Raw genomic sequence first — 25,345 nt, forward strand, 5'->3', positions numbered from 1 at the left:
AGTTCAGTTAAGTCACAACTTATTCCTTCATTCAAAAGTTCTAGAAATCCCTGACATCAGAGATAATATTTGAGGTACATGTCTGTGTTTTTTCTCTTCTTTAAAAAAGTAGTATATATTATTTTGTTAATCTTTTTTCAATTAAAAAACTTTAAAAATTTCAAATATGGAAGTACATAAATGGAAACATGGAATTCATCACCTCTGTAGTGCAGCTGGCATGAGAAATGAGGAGTTGCCAAGTAGAACTGGCCTATTGGGGGGGGTTTCTACCCCTCCCTGCCTTCTTCCTTCTCTCTTTTTCTTCTTTTCTTTTTTCTTACTTTCCCTGTCTTTCTAACTTTTTAATATCAGAATTTTCAAATATTCACAAATGAGAGAAAATAGTATAATAAATCCCCACGCCCCCCTTAGCTCATCTTCACACATTATCAATACCTATTCCTTTTTTAACATTTTAAAACAAATCTCACATATCATGTATCTCTAAAAGATAGGCTTTCTTTCTTTTTAGCCTAACCAAAATACCATTATCACACCTAAATATATAAATATTTAATTAATATAATATAATAAATATAAATATTTATATTTTGATTAGGTATCACCCAATATCACCGATGATGGTTAATTTTATGTGTCAGCTTGACTGGGCCACAGGGTGCCCAGATATTTGGTCAAATATTATTCTGAGTGCTTCTCTGAGGGTGTTTTTGGATGAGATTAACATTTAAATCAGTAGACTGAGTAAAGCAAATTGTTCTCTTCAACGTGGGTGGGCCTCATCCAATCCATGGAAGGCCTGACTAGAACAAAAAGGCTGACCTTTGCTGAGTAAGAGAGAATTCTTCCTGCTTGTCTTCAAACTGGACATTGGCTTTTTTCCTGCCTTCGCACTTGGACAGAAACATTGGCTTTTCTAGGGTTTTGGGCCTGCTGTCCTTCAGATGGGAACTACACTGTTGACTTTCAGGGTCTCATGCCTTCAGACTGGGACCGGAAACAAACCATCAGTCTCCCGGGTCTCCAGCTTGCAAACCCACCCTGCAGATCTCAGGATCTGGACTTGCCTGCTTCCATAACTGCGTGATCTAATTCCTTATATTGAATTTCTTTATATATATATGTGTGTATTGGAACTATAAAAACATATCTCTGCAAAACCCTGACTAATACATCACCTAATCATCAGTCCATATTTCATTTCTCCAAATGGTTCAAAAATGTTTTTTTTACAGATTATTTGAATTAGAATCCAAATAAGTTCCGCATACTATTTTTTAAGTCTATAAACACCAGTTACACTTGTGATAAAGTCATGGAATGTTTTCCCTTTTATGATTTCTTAAGTAATACTGGATAAGCCCCACAAAACAGAACATTAAACACAAAATTTTAGAATCTGATTTCATATTTATAAAGATCAGAATGCATGCCTTAAATGTGTCAAGACTGGACATAGAGAGAAAATGAATCATATTCCTACTAATACCAGTATACTCTTGAAAACTCAAGGAGTTTCTTTTTTGACTGTAGGCTCCACATCCATAAAACAGGAAACACACATATAAAATAATTTATTTGGCCTTCCTCCCAGGGATGCAGTGAGAATAAAAGGTAGCCTCACGTGATTAATTAATTCTGAAATAGAGTATCAAAAAATAAAGAAATTTATATATTATCACCATCGTCATCTTCATCTAAGGAAACTGTTTCATTTCTTTATTTGCAACTGAGGTCATTCTCAGAAGAAATTTGCACTGTAATGCAAATCTGTGCTGCATTATTAAAATGAACAAAAGCAAATAAATTGTGCTGTAATGAAATAGGCCTGCTGTTTGATCAGAAGTAATTCTGTAAGTTTAACACACGCTGAAACACAGCAAAGGTTGACCTCTCAAGGTCACTGCTTCAGACACTTACCCGGTACTATTGAGGTAACTCTGCCCCAAGCTGCAATCCTTCGACAGAGAAGATGGATTGAACCAAAATGCTGGGAGGCACTGACCGTTGCTGTGTCGCTCATAACCATAGTCACTGTTGGGGAAAGAGCCAAGAGAAATCTTTCAGTAGGTGAAAAAATTACCGAGAATAATTTTGTTAGTCCACAGCCAACTTCTACTCTAGTCAACTCGTCAAAAAAAGGCATTCACTGGGGCCGGCCCAGTGGCACAGTGGTTAAGTGCGCGCGCTCCGCTGCAGCAGCCCAGGGTTTGCAGGTTCGGGTCCCGGGAGCGCACAGATGCACCGCTTGTCAAGCCATGCTGTGGCGGCGTGCCATATAAAGTAGAGGAGGATGGGCACAGATGTTAGCCCAGGGCCAATCTTCCTCAAGGAAAAAAGGGGAGGATTGGCATCGGATGTTAGCTTAGGGCTAGTCCTCCTCACCACAAAAAAAAAAAAAAAAAAAAAAAAAAAAGGCATTCACTGAATCACTGTCTTTCCAGAAATGGAACTTCTTTCCCCCTGGAATATCTATCAATTAGATAGATATTGAAAATATCTACAGAACCCATTTTGAGAAATGCTGACTTGAAGCAAAAGAGATGCCTGTGTAGAGATGAAGTCTCAATGCCCAATAATTCAAATTAAACGCCTTTAAGCTGAGAGAGTAGATTATGTTCTCTTTAGAAGGATACACAATACTGATTGTGGTTGGGCCCAGACAAAGCTATAATTGGAAAACAGTCAGTGGTAGAAGCTCAATTCTCAGTGTAAAACCTCACTGAAGTATTTAACACAGCCACATGTGGCACCATTCTCGATCCTGGTGATGTCTTTGGGGTGCTCTTCCAAGACATCTGGATCTAGCAAGTAGAGCTGAGCCAAGTCTCTCTCTGCACAAGCCATATGCTTCAAAGTCACAGCAGAAAAAGAAATGTCCTTCAAGAGTGTCACGAGCATTCCCCCAAGGAAAAGTTTTGTCCTAGTCGGTAACCACTGCCAGTGGGACTAACTGCTTTAAATCTTTTCTCTAGTTTGCAAATAGTAAAACACTTTTCTCTGGGTCTCCTCTCCTTCTTGCCTCCAGGGGCCTCTGAGTGGCCTGATATTCTTGGCTTCTGGAAGATGAACCTGGGCACAGAGGATGACAACAAATTGCACCTCTGCATGCACAGACAAATTGCAGGTAGCAACCAGCAAGCATTAGTATGAACTGGCCCATCTGTGTAATGGAGGTGAGATGCTGGCACATGAGGGTCGGGAAGGGAGAAATAGGCTCATTTAAGGGGCCTGTCACCAGGCAGCTGGCACTTAGAATTCTGCACACACCAGCTGGATTTGGTGCTGGTTCAACACAGCATGGGTAGGAGGACTTAAGAATTGCTGCCCACAACCAGTGTTCATTTCAGGGAATTACTTTACAAATGCTGGAGAATGACAGGCAAGGTCATCTGGAGGACTGACCAGGGGAGAGCCAAGCTAAGAGAGAACATTCGACAACCACCTTTCATTATGCTATAGTCAAATGGAATCACTGAAGTTCCAGCTACTGGTAGAAACTCAACAAAGTCATGGTGAGCCTTCCAAAATATTTTCAGAAATCACACAGTTACAAAAATCTCATTTGACCAGAAAATCTTACAATGGCTTCATTTATGATTCATTTCCCACTTTCGGAATACATTTGTTAGTGGGATGAGCAGCAGATTCCAATCACGGATGAACTCAAGAACTGGGCCAAGGTTGAGGGGAGTGAGAGATAGGGGAAGGGAGAAACCTAATTACTCTCCTTACCACACATTCCCTTTACTCTAGATGAGCTTAACATGGAAAAAGGGAAACAACAAATAACCATGACAACAACAAAAGACTGGCTTATTTTGGAACTTTGTCAAAAAGATTCCCAAAGGAACAAATGTATCCAGGAGAAATCTGGGAATTGGGACACCTCACCTTACTTTTTCTTTTTGGTGTTCTATGACAGAATACATTGCTCTTTGCAAAAGATTGACCGTTTGGAAAAGCCAAAGTTAAGCCACCAAGATAAAATGTTAACTTCCTTTACAAATCCTCCTTGAGTAGAGTGGATAAAGGAGAAGTAGTTAGGCTTCAGAAAGAGGGATGTGATGAATGACTTAAAAATTCCATGTAAGTTTTCCCTCTGAATTTATTTCAGCGTGTCAATCCCAAAAGGTAGGACAAGGATAAAATATCTGCATCATTTTAATAATGTTGCACTGACTAAAACATAAGTCATGGTTGGAGAGGCCCCTGCAGAATTCCTTTTGAGCTTAACCGAAGCTCTGTTGCCCTCTGGCTGAGCCTAGGGAGACACAGCACTGGCTGTTGGCTTGCCTTGTTTACCAACAAGAGGAGAACAGCTTTGGGTTACTGGTGTGATTGCTGGTGGTCAATTTTTTCAGGCCTGCCCGGTACTATTTATTCAGAGAACACCTCCAGAGGTTTACCATGAGAGACTTACTTTTCCTAAGATACCTGATGTATATGTATACAGTATCTCAGCCCAGTCACTGATGCTTTGATGATCAGATATGTGACCTGTGATTGCTACACAGAAAAATGGTTAAAGGAATGACTTTAGTTCTTAGGCAGGTCAAGTTTCAATCGTTCAATGTTGACATACATATTTACCGATTGCTTTCTCTAAACTAAAAATACATAAATAAATAAAAAAGAAAAAGAAAAAAGAGGGAAAAAAAAGGGAACAGCAAATGAGATGGATATGACCAAGAGAGTTATCACCTACTCATCCTCAAGAATTTGTCAACCTCACCTGAACACTAACACTGACCTAGAACAAGGCGAGGGCATCAGCGGTCCCATAAGCTAGCTTTCTGCTTACCAAATGCTCCAGAAATAATGCTATGGTACTCTCAGTTATTTAACTTCTAAATGTCTCAGTACTTTTCCAGTTTAAACTAATTGAGGCCTGGTAAAGAGAGAAGTCTCCTTTACTACTAGGTTCACAGAGTCATAGATTGGCAATGCCTCTGAATCCATCCTTGCATTGAATTCAGAAACGTCTGCCACAGCTTGCGTAGCAATAGTCAGCTAACCACTGACCGAAAACTTCCAGGGATAGAAAATTTACTGCCTTATAAGGTCATTGTTCCATTACCGGGAACCCTAGATTCTAGAAAGTTTTTATCTTGAGCATAAGCACGTTTGTTCTCTCAAAAGTCCACTTATTGTTTTCAGTGCTGCTGTTTGAAGCAACTTGGGGTGCATCTGGTCTCTCTTTTTGTCCTGAGATCTATCAAATATGTGAGGATAATCACCAGCCATCTTCTGAATCCTCTTTAAATCTAAAGAAACTCTTGGCTTTTCCATATTCATATGCACACAGCTAGTGAGCCATGATGTCCCCAAGACATAATTTCCAAGAATATGAGGCTTGTCATTTAGCTCTATGTATGTTAATATTATTTCAGATCTCAGCTGTCATTAAGGCCCATATGGATCTGATATACTGAATGACTTTTATCCACGAGATAAAAGCACAAGCTCACCAGTCAAAATCAGCCTCTGTGCAGACACACGGTTCAGATTCCATAGCTCCTGCATATTTTCCTTGCATACATTTCCGCTCTGATTTACGCTTCTTATATATCCTTTTTGCTCCCATGATGCATGCTTCCCCCTGGAAGGAGACAAGGATCTCATGCAGTTGGGCAACATAGTTTGGACCCTCCCTGCTCCACATCAGGACAGTTCAGGGAGATGTTCTCCAACTTCAGTGTAATCCAGACGTGGGTAGCCTGCTTTGTGCTAACAGAATTTTCTTTTTGATATCTAGAGCCCTATTATAGAATGTGACTATAAAGGCAATCCTACGAAGCACTGAGGGTGTGTAAAAAAAAGTCCTTAACTCCTTATGCATTCAGCAAACCTTTACTTGGCCAGGCGTTGGGCGCAGTGCTGTGAGGGACACAAGGATAACTAAGACTCAGCCCATAACAAGTGTATTGTCAACAAATCTGTAATAATTAGGTTCAATTCTCCTGTAATAAAAGATTTATACATTTGGTCATTTATGAGCACATGAAAGAAGAGTATTGCTAAGAAATATAAAGATCTATTTTCCCCTGATTTATTATGCCTCTGCTCACACAACTGTATAGCATGAATTTTATGTCCATCTACCAGAGAAATGAGAGAACTAAATTCAGTGTTTCTCTACAGAATAAATAAAAGCTTTGAATATCATAATCCTTGTGCATCCCAAAGTGGAAAATATCAGCAATGTAAATGAGCAATAATTTTATTGTTGAGTCTCCGAATAGAGTAGATGATTCTAGCTGACGCAGCCCCCACTGTCAAACATAGTTCTTCGTGTGTTTGAAGGACCAGAACAGAGTTTTGTCCAAGTGACTATTGTCTTTCTTGAGCAAATTCACTTTAACTGGCTCCATTACACATGAACATGTAACTATACTACTTAGTCAAGGTTTGAGGTCACATATGATGGGTCACTGTCTGAATATAGTGATGACTTTGTGGCAAGAGCCTCCGCCACGTCCTTTGAGAGACCCGCAGGATGACTTCTGCCTTGGGAAATCAAAGGAGAGAAGTTTTCAGCCAAGCACGTTGATATGAGCTGAATAGCTGCAGGGTCAGGATGAAGTAAAGTTTCCTATTAATAATTCTGCATTCTTGTACCATGAGTTCTTTAGAAGGACACAAGAAGCGCTATCTAATCCCAGGGAATCGCAGTGGTGGGGAGGAAGGATTTTATTGGCACTGCTCACCCAGCATAATTTTGTTATTTTATGTCTCTGTTTGCATTGCTAGATAAAATTGAAGATCTTTTCCTCACTCCTGCGCCCACCGTGCAATCATATGACATGCTTAGATAAATTATGTTCAGATCTCTGTGCTGAGTTAGTATTTCATTTTGAGTTGTAAGTCTAAGCCAAGCACATTTGAATTTTATCTCATTATATCCTAGTACAATAAAAACAGAAATTACTTCACACCAAGCTATAAACGTTGAGTTTGTTCACTGCTGTGGAACACAAAACACGTAAGAAAGCAAGAGATGGGCATTTTAGCCTGAAAAACACCAATTCCTACACTTTAATGATTAGTTTTCCCCCAATATGCCCCATGCCTCCCACCTGACTCAACCTCAGCTCTCTTCCTCCTACCTGGCTATGCAGCTGCCAGGGTCTGTAGTCCTCCTCGGCACACCGTCTATCGAAAATGGACTTGTAGTCCACTTTGACCAGCTGCCATTCAGAGCGGTGGCTGAAGTGTCCAAACACTCTACAAAGTTGATGATGATGAAAACAATCACAATAATAACAATGCCAATAGTTATAACAATAGTTAGCATTGGCCGAGTGTTTACAATGAGCTTAGCATAATGCCAAGAACATTACATTGATCATATTATTTAATCCTCAAAACACATTTGTGAGGAGGGCACTGTCATTGGCTCCACTTCATATATGGGTAACTTGAGGCTTAAAGAATTTTGTTAACATGCAAAAACCAAAGTCAGGTCACTAAGAACTGGTAGAGTCAGAACCCAGGGTATTTGACTTAAAAGCCCACTTCTACATATTGTACCACAAGAATGGTTGACAAAAGAAAAAAAACAATTGAGAAAACAATCGCAAATGCTGCATTCTTTGTGGTCATGACTATACTTCTAGCTTCTGTTGCTAATGTACATGGTTCCCATGGTTTCCACACTATTTTACCTTCCCACTAGTCCCTAGGGAAAATGGGCAGCAGAGTCAAGTAGTTACAACTGTTTCCTACAGGGTCTATTCTACTCTCCTTACTCACAGAGACTTAGGCAGTTAATGAGGTGTCTGAATCACCAATTGTAGGTGTGGATAAAAGCCACAAAGTAGCCTTTTCAGCCAGCTTTTTTTCATCTATGTTTGGAAATATAAAAATTGAATAAAGACAAATTATGGAAAAATTGCTAATCTAGCAATGTTTACCATGCACAAAAGTGTAGAGTGTAGGCATATTAAATTTTTGTTGATCTTTTATGATCATTAAAAAAAGAGGGAGGGAAGAAAAAATTAGAAAATGTACCAACTATTCACTTTGATTTTTAAATTTTCATTGATGACAGGAACAACTACTTTAAAACCTTCCCTTTCTGTTTTCCATGTCCAATTTTCCAGGGAAAGAAAAAAATCACAGTTTCATATTTCAAATTCAAAGCTCATGTTTTGAAACCCATAGGCAGGCAAGTCATTAATCAAGTCTTTCACAAATTAATGATCATCACTTTCCAGAGAAGAATGAGTGCAAATACAATTTCACAAGAACAGATTGTTCTCATGGTTTTCCTAATATGCCTCACAATTGCGTTAGGTAAAGAGCCAGGGAAAAATAAAACACTTTGTGGGGTTTTTGATCAAGTTCTGTGTTCTGTCTTAAAGTGAAATCATTCTTAAATGCCTGTGATTTTCTGTATATTGAGTTTATTATTAAAGTGGTAAATTTATAGCTTTATTTTCTATGGAAATAACCACTTCTAATTTCCCCAAGGCCATTCACTATGGGAATAAATAAACTATGCCCTTCTGCTGCCAACCCTCAGTGTGGGTCCCCTAATAATGAGGAAAGAGCCAAGAAAATGGCTGCCCACATTTTTCTTTCCTCTTTGCTGGAGAATCATGAAGTTCGATGTACTGACTTTGCTAGTAACTTCAAACCTAACAGCAAAGTGAACAGGCTTAGCTAAAAACAACATGCTTCTAGGTTTATATTAAGACTAGAATACATCATAGTTTTCCACTTACGTCATGATGAGAGTCTCTTCCCCAGGCTCACCCAGAACCCCATCCACAAAAAGTGGAATGGATGTAAAGCTGTATTTGCTCCAAGATCTCCCTTCATCAAAACTCAACCTAATGACAGAAAAAATAACAGTCATGGGATCTCAAAAGAAAAAAAATCCTTTCAAAGGAAAGATACTATCAACCAGGAGAGAATACATTTTAAAAGTATCCGGGGCATTGTCCAAGTGAGGCTTTTATTGAATAAGTGCTCTTAATTACATCAGAAGGTAGAAATAGAGTTAGCCAAGCGTTTTGGAAGCCAGATGTGTTATAACATCAATAAGGGAAGAGGTGCATGAAACAGGAATAATAATAAGTCTTTGAAAGAATTTTTTTTTAATTTGGATATTTAATTAGATCTTAGATCTCAATGTGACCCTCTCCAAAACCTCACTGTAATCTAGCAGCAAGCCTTGCAGGTGATTCCGAAGAGCAATGACCTTCTGAGACCAACTTAGATGGACTTGAAGCAGCCACTTCTAAGTGATTAAACCCTAAGCAGTAGCCCTCTTACATTGTTATAAATCCTGGTTGACTCATTGAGTGAATGGGTACAGGAGGACAGGCTCTTGAGAGTAAGAGAAGTCTACAAATCTGATGGTCACACAGGATGTTTCTTTTGCTCTGCCTTTCTCTATGGATGCCTTCCCCCAAGCTATGCCTCTGTCTCTCTTATTTCTGCAGCTTCCTTTTCGGTCACCAAAGTAACTAACAGTGGAGGGAAAACCAGGCTTTTGACTTTGATCAAGCTCGCACATGGAGAGGACCACTTTCAAAAACACAGATGAAGGAGTCTATTGGAAATCCCTCTGGAAGCGAGGCCTTGCTTGTCCATCTGCGGAAGACCTACAGGTAGACTTGCAGAATGTCACCCCTGAAAAGGAAGCTAAGGAAGTAGGGTCAGGAGAAATGAGATAGGAGCAGAAGTGTCATGAACTGCTGATCTCTGTGCAGAACACACATAACACAAATATTAAACTCCAGGAGATGTTATTTGGGAAAGGTGAATGCAAGAAGTTAAGCTACTCAGAGATTACACCTGACACACCATTCTACCCATGATTATGCTGAAAGAATAAGGTACGGGGGTGGGGGGATATCATCACATGTGAAAACCATAATGCAATTCCTCTCTCAGGGGCTGAATCAATCAATCAATCAATCACTCTCTCCCTCCCTCCCTCCCTCCTTCCCTCTGTCTCCTTTCCTCCTCCTTTTGTGAAACTGCAGGCAACAATCTTATTTTAATAGAGCAAAGGTATAAATAATGTTCGAGTAGACCTTGACATTTTACTACAAACAGTCACAATCTGATGGCCTGACTCCTAGACTGGTCTTAGCAGTGTGCACGACTCATGGGCAATAGATGCCTTTACCAGAGATGTCGAATTGGGAGAGATGTGTGCTTCATAGCAACCAGGACTCCACCTTGATCCAGATACAAAACACTGTGCTCTTCTTCAAAGATCTGAAAAAGGAAAACACACATGGACACACATCCACATCCAGGCACACCCAGAATTCAAAGAATTAGTCTTCATATGAGGGGAAAAATCCTTACCATGATAGAACTAGGTTTCCCAAAATCTTTGGGAAGACAAAGTTATGAACAATGTTTCCCAAGGTGGGCTACATGTACCATTGGAGTTGCATAAAATGATTTTAGGTACACCACAAAAGAAATTTAAAAAATAAATAGTTATGTTTTCGTCTCTATATTCCTGTCTTTTTGCGGTAAGTTCTATTATCCCCATTTATAATGATGTCAGTATATTGGGTAACTGTCATATTGAGCAACATCATTATATGGAAGAAATCTTAGAGATGTTTTACTCCAATATTCTCATTTTTACAGATGAGAAAACTAAGGTTTAGAGAGATGTGGTGACTTGCTTAAGACCATGCATATAGTAATTGATGGAGCTGGGACTACAGTGCCCTTTCCAAATGTAATGATTTCAAAATTTCCAAGTATTATAGAGGAAAGGTATTCTTGTTAATTCATAGATTCTCTACCAAGGCATAAAGTAGTTCTGATCAAAATGGAATCATCATCTTTGGGTACATGTGTCATTGGATCTTTCTCCAAATGTGGAGAAAACAATCTGAAGTCAAATGGAGACAGGCTGAAAACAATTCGTAAATCCTCTCTATATAAGACACATGCTGTTTTCTCAGAGTTACATTGTTAGTATAGCCTTGTCTGTGGTTACACTACAGACATAATCTTTTTCCCCTTTGTTTACTGCTTATACGTAAACAAGGACTACGGTATGTATCCCAAGACTACAGAAGTAGAGACTTCTTTGCTTTGTTTAGGGTATTGGAAAGAAAAAAAAATGGGATCCTGGCTCTCTAACTATTTTCCAGAGGAAGCTTAATAGTCCATGTTCCTACACACCTCCAAGATCAATAGCCCTGAGGTTTCTCAAGCAAATTTCTTTCCTGCTCTGCTCTCCTCAAAACATATGAATCACACTGAGGATCTACGAAATGTCTGAAACTAGGACATGGTAACTGGACCATAACATGAACATCTCTGTCTAAAATTTAAAGCAGAGTGTTCTCAAGGCTGTATGATTACCTATGCATTAGATTTCAATTTATGGTGCTAGTTATTGTATGATAATTAAATGTCAGTGGGTTATTAAAACATATTTATTGAAGTGTAACAACCATGCATTAGGCACATATCTTGTTAGGATTGCTAAACCTCATTAAATGCCTGTTTTATAAGCTATGGGTATCTAATTTTCATTCATAAGAAAGAAAGGCAGCATTTAAGCTAAACACATTGGTTTAAAGTGATTCCATTTCTACTTTCCCTAACATATGCACGCTGATGGTTATTACTTTGTCTTTTGCACATGAGATTTAAACATCTCAGAACACCACCTGGGTAATGGCTATTTCTATATCACTGAATTCCTCTCTATTCTGACTTCTAGGCAAGGGGAATTTGTGGAGGCAACTCAGTACTAGGTATATAATCCACCCTCGGGGATCCATGTTCCCTATATGACAAACTCTTTGGGATTCTGGTTTTCTTTTATAGGAAAAATTAAGTCAGAACTAATTTGCTTTCATTGTCACTTATAAACTTTCTTATATATAGGCTCCAAATAAGGGTCATTTTTATTGAACAACAAAAAATCAAATTGCATAAATATCTGCTAAACTCAAAGACTTGTTCTAAACTTTCATAAAACAAAAAGGAAAATAACCACACTGGCAAGCTTTAGGATTTATGTGTAGCTAAATAAGTTCCCAGAATTAAATTTTTGGCAATTTGGGCAATTTTTATGTCATTTGAACTTCAGCAACTTGACCCAGGATACTTTCTTACCTGCCTCCAAGTGTTCCCTGCATCTGAAGAGACAAACATGCTGATGTCGCTATCTGACAATTCAGAACCTATATTACCTAGAAAAAGCACATCACCATTAGTGACAGGAACTTTCTGCAAAGGCTAACAACAGGCTATACCTGCGTCCGCATTGCCTGAGATGGATTTAGACTATAAACATCTCTGAGCAGGGCTTTTCAGCACACTTGCTTCAGGGTCAGTGGTTTAGGTGCCTTTCAAAAATATTTTTAGCTTGCTCATTAAGTTTCAAGCACAGATATCTAGCTCCTTAAAATAAACACAATTTACAACAGCAAGCAAATCAGGAAAGCTTCTTACCTGAAGCCACTATGATGCTGGGAGCTGTGTCTCGGCTGGCAATGATCCCCGATGTGTAGGGATTCTCAGAGACCTTAAGGTGAAGGTGTAGTGAGCAATAGGGCTGAGAAGAGGAGAGATGAGTGTTATAAAAGCACATAATCTAAATGGTCATTTAAAGCCCAGATTCAGAGCAATCATCCAATCAACCAACCCTCCCATGGATCTGTCCATCCATGTACACATCCATTCACCTATGTCTCATTCCACAAATATCTGGTGTCCACTCAGTATAAGACAGCTGCCAAGTTGGTAATGGAGAGATCACCTTCATTTTAAATCTAATCTACTGCCTTAATTGCCATTTGGTCATTCAGCAAACATTTTAGTACTTTACCCGTAAAACACTAGGTGTAGCTTATGAAAGAGTTACATTGATTAAAATTTGGTCTCTGCCATTATGGAGTGTATAATTTAAGATCTTTCTATTTATTACCACAAAGAGAGAATATTTTAACAGCCATAAGATCAATATAGACAAACTATGAGATTCTAGAGGGTGACAACACTATGGCTACCTTTGGATCAGGGAAGGCTCCCAAGAGAAAATGGTGCCTGAGGCAAAGATGGGTAGGAATTAAACTCCAGATGAGATGTTCAGGAGGATAAAGAACATACAGGCCTGAGTAACATCAGTAACAAAGAAAAGAAGCAGAAGAGCTGAGCTACAATAGAGTATGTAGTCATGTAAGACTGAGGAGGAGAAGTGGGATATGAAGTCAGGAAAGAAGGTTTGGTCAGGCTGAGAGGGCTTTGAAGAAGTCAGTTGGCATCTCTTAGCTACTCTCCATTTGAGACCACAGTCTCAGTTGGATAGAAGAAGTTGCATGACATGTGAAACTGTCCTAACATCCACGAGACAATCAACACAGTGTTTGTATCAGGGTATTATCAGAATCAGTATTATTCAATATAAAAGTCATGTGTGTAGACAAAATGTACACAAAATGTGTAATAACAATTTAAATGAAAATTTAAGAGACTTGTTTACTGTGCATAACAATCTCGATCAAATTCTCTGATTAAGATATCAACAGTTTTCAGAAACAGGATAATAAATCTTATACGAATTTCATTTAAAATAGTTCTTGTACTGAGTTGTCGAAAACTACAAGTTTGTGTCTGAACCCATATTTCTTTTCATCTCTCAGGAAGATTATTTTTTCATCTCTCAGGAAGATTATTTTCTAATCTTATCGACTTGAGGTTTTGGAATCACCAATGTATCTCTGTTATTACTTTTATTCTGCTTTGTAAATCTCAGCCAGCAGATATTCAGAGATCTAAAGAGATACAGTGATTAAATTTATATGAGATAGACTAAATGACAAACTAAAAATGAAACTCAGGAATAAAAGCAGCCAAAATACTGGTGAAATAAAAACAGTGGATCACAGTAGGGTCTTTTCTTCACTTGCCAACACATTGGGTAAACTCTCAAGGAATAATGACAGTAATAAATTATTGGTTTTGTATCAAAATTTCATGTAAAGTTTTCAAAAAAGGAATTTTTACTTTATAAGATTATGTAAGAATAAGGAAGACAGCCACTATAAGAAGAAACAGTCAGATCCAAACACTTAGCTGCCTTTTGTCCCAGAGGAAGATTAGAATGGGTATTGTTGTATGTTAAAGAGGTTCCACGACAGTGGTGCACAACACTCAGACAGATGCTAAGACAGGATAAAGCAGAGGTGTCAAACCATTTTTCCATGGAAGATTTCCTGACAACTGCAGCCTATCAGGATTGCCCCTTTTCTGATCTACAAAAGTTTATTTTACCATGCATAATCCTATATTATCTATTTGATGTACGTACAGTTTTATCCCCCTAAGATGCACTCTACAAATAAAGAGAAAATATCAACTACTACTTTGTGCGTTCTGCAGAACCCAGCATAGAATCTAAAAGACAATCAATAATGCTTGAAATATCAAGCAATGCTTTTACGTTAGGACATGAAAGACACTACTTTACTATTTTACTCAGAACGATGCCAGAAGTACGTGGGCTTATTTATAAACCACACAATCAGAGTAATGTGAGTATCTCCGTAGAATTCCAAGAAGTTCATCACTCCTTGGGGATTATGCCTAGACATGAATTTAATGGAGGGCCTTTTGTACCAGTCAACCGAGCAGGATATCCCCGGCCAAGGGAGCACCGAGTTTGCAATCTTGAGCCAGCCACCTGCCACATACATCACCACCCAGTGATCTGGAAGACTGTGAAGCTCACTGCCACCTGACCTAGGGATTATTTGATATAGGGCACTTGCCATTACAAAGGAAAAACGGCATTTTCAGTTGGCCATCTCAGCACTGCTCTGTTGCTGTGGCTTTCAGAGCCCCGAGATAAATTAATCTGAGAAGAAAAGACACCAGTTCATGCAGTAGCAGCAACACTAGAAATGATCTTTTTGGTGCACTTTTTTCTCCACTCTCACATTTGTAGTACTGGATTGCCCCCAGCTGGTACAAGGAGAATATTCTGTGGCTTTTTTTTTTCTTTCTTCCATTTTTTCAAGGAAGTTATACAGTTTACATCAATGTTTGAAGAAAAACAATATTAAGTGATTCATCTTCATTTTTTTAACTTAAACTTTTGTACCTGACCAGTTTTGGACATTTGTCAAAGTTAAGTCACCAAAAATTAACAGAGAGGTTTATTATAATGGCTAACTAGCCACTGGGAACTTCTGGAGGACACCAGAGAAGGCTTTCTAATTCTTATGCACATTTTGCCCAGGCAGGAGGCACTCTGTCCACCTCTCTCTTCTTTCCTTCCTTCCTTCTTTTCTGTCATTAGCAAACATGTACTGAGTACCTGCGTATCTTTCCAGAGTTATCTCCAATTCAGTAGAGTCAAAGCACAGTTTGTCCCAAATGTATTCCTCTGTTTCCCTTCCCTTTTCACATTAAGAAAATAGAGAACTGAAACCACCATGACCTGGCAGTGGACTTACAGAGACTGGAGGGACCAGCATACGTGTCTTGAAGCTGTTTTTCGTGCCCTTACTCACACATAGTCACAGGGCATGGAATATCATCAACCAGTCAATTTTAGGAGCAACCAGATCCTTCGTCTTGAATCTTCTCATGGTCAGGTACAGAGTTTGAGAATCTGATGCAAATTAAGGACTCTTTCCCAAGAAAAACTGCACAAAGGCAAGTGCAGACAGTTTTGTGTTCAATTTGAGGGAGGTAACAAACTCCTGTGGCCCATTGTGGACCTCTAGGTCTCAATTATTTTTCTTTTGCTTTATTCTTTTCTTTCTTATTTTAACCAACAAAATCTGTTGGCCATTGCAAATATTCGATAAATGTCTGTTGGATTTAATGGCTCCATTAACTAGCTGCTGTCTTCTTAGCAGTGTGTATGGCCAATGGAGAATTAGTAAATGACAGAACATTCCCCCACTATGATATAAATCAACTTAAAAAAACTATTAGATTATTTGAAAGTCAACCAGCTTCTCATTCTACTTCCTCTCCCTCCCCCCACTCCCATTGCTGTATTAACAGCCTTTAGATCTCACCTTCACGGTACCTTTATTCTTAGGGCTCCTAATCTGACTATTCTGTTGAAAAGCCAGATCAGAGCTTTCATAAATAATAAGGCAGCAGGTGAAGTCCCAAATATTGTCCCCCAAATCCACCCCCATACATACACATTTGTGCTGTTTCTAACCCTGAATTGGAGCTAGGAATCCATTAGATCTTCAGTAAAGAGCCAATGTCAAAGAACAGGGAGACCCCTGAGCCAATTGGCTGGGTACGGGGCATCTGGCCCCACTCCACTCCAGTACAATATGTAGAGTCACAGCCAGTGCAAAGGAGGTGGAAGGCAGAGTCAAGAAGCTCGTTGGGTAGCTGGCTGCTTAGGTCTAGTAGAAAACTGCTAACTGCATCCATCAAGAAGTCATGGCCTCTCTCCATGAAACACTATGCTTTCCCTAGGGGCCGAAGGATTTGTCACAGGCTCAGCTCACAGATCTTGCTTCTTGGGAACCCAATCCTGAGGCTTTGGAGGCAGGTGGACCATGACCTGTAATACCCCATCTAATTGTACAATGCAGTCTTCAGAGGAAAGAAATCCCAGCTGAGCCCTCCAGGCAATCAGTCTAAAAGTCCTAAAAATACAGCCCCAAATTACTCTGGATGTCTTATTTCTATAGAATACATTTTACCAGGAGCATTCCATTTGGGGCTGTAATTCTGAACTTGTTCCACATTTGTAACAGCCCTGCTGGAAAATCTCTTCTCTAATCACTAAGCTGTGCTTTCGGTGACACTGTCACTTTCCACGTACTCACAATCTAAAATCACTTTTTATCTCCTCTCTGCCACCAGCTCCCCAGCCTAAAGAAGGTTTTTAACGGTCTGGGTCTCCTGTAGCTCAAAGATTTTCTTTCCTGTTTTGTGACTTTGGCAGATTTTTTAAAAACGATTTTGGTTTCTCCTCCCCACTCCTGTTGTCATTTCCCCTCCTCACTCTGCTGCCTGTTTTCTAAAGCTCAGATTGAAACTATAGTCATGCGCCGCATAATGACATTTTGGCCAATGATGGATCGCATATAAGACGGTGGTCCCATAAGATTAGTACCATACAGCCTAGGTGTGTAGTAGGTGAGACCATCTAGTTTTGTGTACTATGATGTTCACACAAGGACAAAATCACCTAATGATACATTTATCAGAACGTATCCCCGTGGTTAAGTGATGCATGACTGTACATTAAACAACACAGTTAATGAGGGAGGAAGGCCAAAAGACTCCTACCCAGGGAGTATACACTACTACACACCTAGATCTCATTAATTCATCTTTCCTCAATCTTAATGAGCCTACTGATTTTGCCAACTTTCAGGTCAAGTTGAGCCCATAAGCTTCAGAGAGAGATATTATGACAAATCCTCTAGTGTGGCTATCAGAGGCAAGGAAAGGCTTCCACAGAAGTTCAAATTTGGAACTCAAACAACACCCATCAACGGGGCATCCACTTCAAACAAACACAACACCCACAACAATGCGTGTGTAGAGCACCTACCACGTGGCAGGTATCACTCTTGAGCTGATTCTTTGGAGCGGCCAGAAAACAGCCACAATCTCTATGCTCATGGAGCTCCTTTTCAGCAGGGGAAGATGAACAAGAAGGTCAACAAATGTGTCTGCTGATTTCAGACAGTGAGAGAGGTCACGAATAACAAAGGCTGGAACAACTACAACTTCAGAGAATGCTCAAGAAAGCTCTCTGAGACTAAGGTAATCAAGCAAGGAGCTGAATGCCAAGAAAAAGCCAGAGTAGAAGGGCATTTTAAGAGCAAGAATGGCAAATGCAGAGCCTAAGATATAAGTGAACACAGTGAGTTAGTGGTATGGAAAGAAGCACCCTCCTCCCCCATCATGGTCTGTGTGTAAGGAAGGAGAGAGAGGATGAAGACCAGACAGGGGAAATAGACAGGTGCCAGACCATATGGGACCCTGCAGGCCATGGTAAAGTATCTGAATTTTATTCTACCTGAATTAGAAAGTCATTAGAAGGTTCAAGCAATGGAGGGACATGATCTGAACTTTTAAAGCTCAAGTTGATCCCACTGACATAAAATTTTAGAAAAGAGAAATCTAATCTATTAGTAAAGGAAAGCAGATTAGTGGTTGTCTGGGGCCAAGAGTGTGGACAGTGACTACAAAGGTGCACAAAGAAATTTGTTAGGGGCATGAAAATGTTCTATCTTGACTGTGGTGATGGTTACATGGGTATATACGTTTGCCACGATTCATCAAACTATACTTAGAAAATGGGTACTTTTTATGTATGTATGTTTTACCTCAATAAAGTTGGATTTAAAAAAATGAAAGGTCGAATTGGCTGCGATGTGGAGAAGAGATTGCCAGGGAGAGATGGGAGAAGCAGTTAGGAGCCTGTCACTGTAGGGGAAGGGAGAAATGATGGTGGCTTGGATTAGGATGGTCCCAGTGGAGATGAGAAGTAAACTGACACTGCATTTATATTTTGGAGGCACAGCAATAAGACTTCCTACCACTGGGCTGCAGCTGGAACAGGGAACTCTTCACTAAGTGCTTTGTGTAAGAGGCATTTCTAATGGTCCATTTATGATGCCAGAGCATCCAGGAAAGCCTCTAGGGGTGATATGGTTAATTCTCTCTCGTGACCATTTAATCTCCAAAGTGCATGGCGGGACGGAGGACCACGTTAAGGCATTGGTGCATCCCATGCATCTTTGGCTAAATATCATGCTGCTCCAACTTAAAAGAGCTAAACTAAGAAAGTGGCCTTGTTTTTTTTAAAATGCTACTGAACTATGCCTTGCATAGTAGGTATTCAATAAATAACTGTTACATTTACTTACTCTGTCACAGGCTTTGTGCACTTACTTTAACAACTGGCTTTTTTTTCCCTCTGTAAGTTGCCAGTAATAAGGATAGAAGCTGAGTGGAGGCTGCATTTTAGACTGCTTCCCTGATGTACAGTGACAACTGTGATATCCTCTGCACTAATAAGGTCAAGCTATGGCTGCTGGCATCTTCTCGAGTAGGAGGGTGACCCACCTACAGCTGTATGAGATGAATCTGCAAAGTGACTGTTCAGAATTTATGGGACAGAAGGAAGCAAGAATTGTATGAAGAGTGTGAACACTGTTGTACATATTTATATATATGCATATATACCAAGCCCTTCTTATTAAGAGTTCTCCCCTCTAAATTTATATACTAGGTTCTCCCTTTTATGAATTTAAGCAGAACTTCTGATTCTTTTTACAGAAATTAGCATTTAATATACTTTGTCTTGTAACTAATCTCTTCCTACCCTCCTGAATTCACTCAGTATCTATTCACGTGTCAAGTACAGGGCAGGTACCAGAACTACTAAGAGGAGTGAGATGTGACCCTATAATCTTTCATTTATTAATCCAGTCTCTCTCAAGTACATTGCAATATCCTTGAAGGCAAGATTCACCTTTAACCCCTCAATTTGGATGCCATCAGATAATCAAATATATAAACAAATTCATGCTGATCTACCTAATACCCAAACGTTACACAATTAAAAGAAAGCTATACTTTAAAGCAGGGGTCAGCAAACGTTTTTTTTAATAGAGCCAGATAATAAATATCCTAGGCTTTGTGGACCATATAGTCCCTGTCATGACTACTCAATTCTGCCATTGCGGAGCAAAAGCAGCCATAGACAAGATATAAATGAATGAGCATGACTGTTTTCCAATAAAACTTTATTTAGAAAAACAAGTGGTGAGCCATATTTGTCCCACTCGCCATAGCTTGCCAACCCCAGTTTTATAGAATGAGACATAAATAAATAGTATATATAAAGAGCACCAATAAGAGTTTAAATCAGTGGTTCTTACCCTTTTTTGAGGCATAAACTCCTCTAAAAATATGATTAAATATCTTTGCTAGAAAATACTACTACACAATTCTGCATTCAGTTCACCAATTCTACAGCTCAATATATGTATCATTAGACCTGTAACAGGTTATGCACGTGAAAGTAAGGATGTATATCCCCATCACACATGAAAACTATCATATTCTCGCTTAAACTACAATTTGAGGTCCTCATCAGAACTTGGACCTCAATTGAACATCCTTGGAAGTGAGCAAGAAACTTTCTCGTGTTCTCTTATCTCTTTGGTCCATCACAAATGGCAGCACTGTGACTCTTCTACACACTCAGCCTTCACACCCTTCTCTGTCTCCTTTTTTTCATCAAATTGAGCAAGATGCCCTGTAACCATTTTCATCTGCTTGTTTAACTCCATTTCCAGCCCTCACTGGTTGGGACATTCTGTCCCAACATGAAGACTCACCAGTAAGCACTGAACAGGGTCCCCCCTTAGATCCGTGTCTGGTGCCTGCAGCAAACGCCAGTCTCTGCCTTTGTTATATGTGATGAAAGTCTTCACTTGGTTGTCAATCTTCTTGTTAGCCAAGAACATTCCCTTTATCCCTGCTACCTGGGAAAAATTGACATGGCTGAAAAATACATCAATTTGAGAAGGGATATATTTGTTTACATAAAAAAAAAAAAGAAAAGCAGACTGTCAAATTCAGCTGTGAGCAGTTGTCTTGGAGGAAGGAGAAGGTGAGGATGGAGGAAGAAGGGGTGATGCTTAAGTACAATGACTTCCTGGGCTGTGGGACAGAAAATAGATTAGTGCCTCTTAGAGCATGGGGGCTCTAAAGCAAGTTTGATAGAGGCTTCTTATTTCCCTAAGGTAGGTTGGTAGGAGCTTGCAGTTGCCTAGAGATAAACTTTGGTGCTTTCAGTTCTGTTGCTTGGTAATTGATAAATAAATAGGAGATATTTTTATTATATGTTAGGCATAGCACCCATGATCTTAAATACTTTATCTCATTTAATCCTGTAACACTCCTCTTGGGTAAGTGTCACTTATTCTATTTCACAGATGAGGAAACAGGCTCATCCAGATAAAGTGACTTGGCTAATGTCACACTGCCTGAGGTCAAACAGATAATAAGTGGTGACCTGGGATTTTAACCCAAAACTCTCTGGCTTCACAGCCCATTGTATTAAGGACTATCTAAATCGTTGAGCTATCTACAGCCTTGGGCAATGGAAAGAGGTCAGTTAAAGCTCAGGACCCAATTACTAGCATTTTTTTTTTTCTGTAAAAGATCGCTCTATTAAGCCACCAAAGTACATTGAACAAAAGAGAACAGCTTTTAAATTTAAAGAAGCAATGGTTTCCCTAAATTGTTAAATAATCCCTCCTCCATTCCTATTACAGCTTTGTTCCCACTATAAACAGTCCTTATTTATTATTTGGCTCTGAAAATATGATTGCCTTCTCTCCACTATACATTAGGAAAGAGGTAAAAATTGGTAAGTTGCCAAAACTGTGCAATAACAAGTCATTAATTGAGCATTATATTTTTCATGTGTTTTAGAGTTTATTCAACACATTCATACATAACTTACTCTACTTGAAATTATGACAACACAGGAAAACCAGAGGGCAGTGAGAAAAGGGTCTGAAATGTGTTGAATGGTGCATTGTAACCCTATGCATAGGTATCTCATTCAATGCTCATAATAACCTGAGATAGTTCTCATTAGCCACATTTTGAGGATGAGGAAACAGAAACTTAGATTAAGTGGCTTCCCACAGCACAGACAGGGAGTAAGTAAATAGGCTAACAAGCATATTTGAACCTGTTTAACTTAACCCAGGTCCTTTATATTATAATACGAAAATTTTTAAGCAGAAGAGTGAAACAATAGCATCAGTCCCTGCCATGTATCAAGCACTACACCCAGTACTTTACATACAAAACCTCCAATATTCACTGCAACTGGTCCCCACTCAAATCTGTCTGATTTCCAATGTTCTTTCAACAACTACAGCTGTGAATTTCTCAATAAAAAAAGGTTGAGTTTCCCATCAATAGAATACGCACGTTTTGCCTTTGCTTTTGACACAGTCAAACCTCATTAGTTTGTACCTGCTGATTTGGCATCTGGGATAATTTAGAGTTGGGCCAACTTCGTACTCTTTTGGAACGGCAAGTTTGTTAAGCAAATAAATGGTATAAACGAGTTGCTGGGAGGAATAGTTTGAACTACTTAGGAAAACAAGCCATTTTGGGCAATCAAGAGAGGCCAGAACAGTTTGTTATGCATTGTCGATCCTCAACAACTGCGGAAGACATCAACTCCAGGAGCACTCTACCTCCAACAACGGTATGTTAATTACAAATAATATTCAGTTATTCACTATACCAGCTCCATAAGGACTACACACTAGGGAACCCCATATTGGTTTTGCATATGTTCGAGAGGCTGTTACATATTTAAATAAGACTAAACTGCCAGTTCTTTAAAAATTAAATTTCATAAGTCAGAATTTTCACAAAGACGTACTTGTCTTCCCTCCACAGTGTACCCATATGTGAGAAACGACACTGTCTTAACCATTCAACACGCTCGGAGGCTACAATAAGTACGAAATGAATAAAAATATTACCCAATCTAGTAGTTTCATTGCCCATTTTCCTTCCTGCCCTCTCCCTCTCTTGGCAAGGGTGTCAGAGCAGTGTTATGCGTGTTTAGGAGCTGGTTCATTTGATTTGCAGAAGTGGTGACTTTATTGGCCCCCAACTGCTTGGCATTATCAAATGCCACTTGAGCAGAGAGCTGCACTTTGTAATTCATCTCTGGCAGCTTGGGCTTCAGGTTTATCTTGAAGAATAAAAACTTGGCAAAGCAGAGGGAATGTGTGACAACAGGGGATAGAGCTGGAGAGGCTCTGCTTATTTTCCAAGGCACTCTATCCGTGAAAATCCCATTTGCGGTGCCTTGTTATTTTTTTGCTCCTTTGACCTGGTCTGCAAAGATGGTCACCCCCGCTCTTAGGTTTTTTGTGCCATTCACTGTTCCTTTTGCTCTGAGCCTGAGAAGTCCATCTTTCTGTGTGTCTCAGTGCAACCCTGCGCACGAGGCACTTTCCTTAAGGGCTCTTTTGTGAGGTCTCATCAGATATTTCTTGGAACCTCTACACTCTCACTGTAGGACTTTGGGTATCAAGGGAGCAGCATTGGTGCCCAAAATGTGGAATGTGTGTGGGTGTACACATGTGTGTACTTGTGTGGACATTTATGTGCATGTGTGTATATGTGTGTGTGTAAGGTCTGGGGTTCCACTGAGGACGAGGGGACATGTTTTTGTTTCCAGACAACCCCCCCTTGTATCCACAGTATGTGCATATTTGTGGAATGGGGTGGGGCTGAGGGATGGGACGGGGTGGGGAAAAGTAATATTCCCCATGAAGATATGCTTTCACAGAGACACAGAATTTCCAAGGAAGATCTTCCTGTGAGAATGATACATCCCACTGCTGGAAGTCTGTCTTCCTTCGGGGAATGACATGTTACAAAGAATTCTGCACAAGGATGTCTGAGGATGCCGAGTGTGTTCAGAAGCCACTTTTCTTTCTTTGCCTCTCATATGGGAGAATCTGATACCATAAGTCTCAAAGGTAATTAATAATTATTTCTTATTCTCTACTATCATATAAGCCAAAATATCATTTTGATTAGACTTTAAATATAAAATGTTATAGCTCAAACCTCAAGCCAACACAAAGCCCATCAGCACGTTTACTGTGACCCATGCACCAAAGTGCTACCTTCCCTTCTCTTATCTTACTCTCTCTCATCATATAGACTACTCCCCACTCCCCTGGATAACATCCTGACACATCTCTACCTATCCATCCCTCCAGTCCCAGCTCAATAAGCCTTTTTCCAGAAACCAGAATCTTTTTATCCTGAACTGTCCCCAACTCTTTTTCTCTGTCTTCCAATTTGTCTCTCGTATAGTTGGGACCTACACCTTGGCTCTCAACAACGTGTAAGCTTCCTAATGGCATGTCTTCCTGAAAACTTCTCTAGGACTCCTTACACTCCCCTTACCACAAGTTAATTCACCACAGCTACTCCTGTAATGTCTCACACTGTGGCCGCTCACTCTAATAGAACTTTTGGATTATCATTCAATCTACCATATTCCTTCATTAAAACTAATAATAGAAAAATCATTTTGTACAAGAAATCCTATTTCTGTTTTTAATAAAACAGCAAGAATTCTTCATTAGAAGATATAACAACAATAGTCATACCCCAGATTTACTGAGTACTTACGAAGTGTCAGGCAGTACATAAAGGGCTTTGCAAGTGTGAACACATGACTCTCTCCATGCACTCTAAGTGGTGGAGTCAGCTATCCTTATTTTACAGATTTGAAAACCAAAGTTTGGATGTGGCCAATCATCTGTCTAAGGTCACTCCCTAGAGAATCTCAGAGTTGGACTCCAAATCAGTCTGTCTGACTCTAGAGCCCACACACTTAACCCTTTGGCTGTACTATTTCTTCAAACTTCTCCCTCATCCTAGAGTATCCTGAGAGAAATAGCATATACGATGTCATACTTACAGGAAGCTGCCTCTTATTCATTCTTCAGTACATTTACTCAATAGTTGTTCAATAAATATTTTTGAGCATCTACTATCTATCATGCATTCTTCCAAGCACTGGGAATACAGCAGCTAGAATGTCTCAGCACCTACGCATTCATTCAACAGACTCTTTTTCAGAGTTAGAATGCGCTAGGCGCTGGGACTTGGATTTCTTTGGTGATTTAAAGGAAGAACTCCAGATATCTCTTTTGTTTTTTGATAGTTACCTCTCCTGTCCCAATCTCTCATGTGCTCGACGTGGAAGCTAAGATGGGAAAACCCTTGGACAAGAGCTTTTGCTTATTTCTGTCTCTGATGCTGACTGGGAGATGATTCCTCCCACCCTCTCTGTCTCAGATTTTAACTGCAAATCCAAAGTGTCAAAATTTAGAGAGAATGAAAAAGAAGAATCAACAACTGTGGCAAGAAAGAGAACATACTTGTGACTTCTTTGGGCTTTGGGGATAGGATATTTTTCTGTTCTAAAGAGAGGATCGCAGCCAGGATAGAGGCATGCGCAGCAGGGGCCAAGGGTTCCTCTATAATCAGGGAACCTATTGCCAAAAAAACGCTAAGTGTTCCGTCTTTCCCTGTTGCCTTGATCAGTCAGCACTCTCTTCCCAGGGAGAGAGTAGCCTTAAATAATTAGACGGTATATTCTATGTCCTATAATAAATATATCCTGGATGGGAGAGCATTTTCCTTCCCTACCTCCTATGCCGGATTGTAAGAGGCAGTCTTGCGCCAAGAAATCAAGCTGTAAGCTACATCATCACAACTGTTGAGCTTTTTCTTTTAAAGAGAGGGTACTTATAATAAGCAGAAGACC

General features: G+C 39.6%; 1 protein-coding gene across 3 annotated transcripts in view; it reads right to left on the minus strand.

The window, feature by feature from the left end:
- Positions 1 to 25,345, minus strand: part of SORCS1 (sortilin related VPS10 domain containing receptor 1) — a 477,606-nt gene that overhangs the window by 82,110 nt on the left and 370,151 nt on the right. For all 3 annotated transcript variants that reach the window (XM_058543953.1, XM_058543955.1, XM_058543954.1), the window contains exons 10-17: positions 20,349 to 20,495; positions 12,457 to 12,559; positions 12,118 to 12,194; positions 10,148 to 10,239; positions 8,733 to 8,840; positions 7,113 to 7,230; positions 5,475 to 5,605; positions 1,924 to 2,037 (exon numbers count right to left, since the gene is read on the minus strand). In XM_058543953.1, coding sequence (XP_058399936.1) covers positions 1,924 to 2,037; positions 5,475 to 5,605; positions 7,113 to 7,230; positions 8,733 to 8,840; positions 10,148 to 10,239; positions 12,118 to 12,194; positions 12,457 to 12,559; positions 20,349 to 20,495 — 890 coding nt within the window. The remainder of the gene's footprint in view (positions 1 to 1,923; positions 2,038 to 5,474; positions 5,606 to 7,112; positions 7,231 to 8,732; positions 8,841 to 10,147; positions 10,240 to 12,117; positions 12,195 to 12,456; positions 12,560 to 20,348; positions 20,496 to 25,345) is intronic.

This window comes from Diceros bicornis, chromosome 6 (assembly GCF_020826845.1).
Source record: "Diceros bicornis minor isolate mBicDic1 chromosome 6, mDicBic1.mat.cur, whole genome shotgun sequence".
NCBI lineage: Eukaryota > Metazoa > Chordata > Mammalia > Perissodactyla > Rhinocerotidae > Diceros > Diceros bicornis.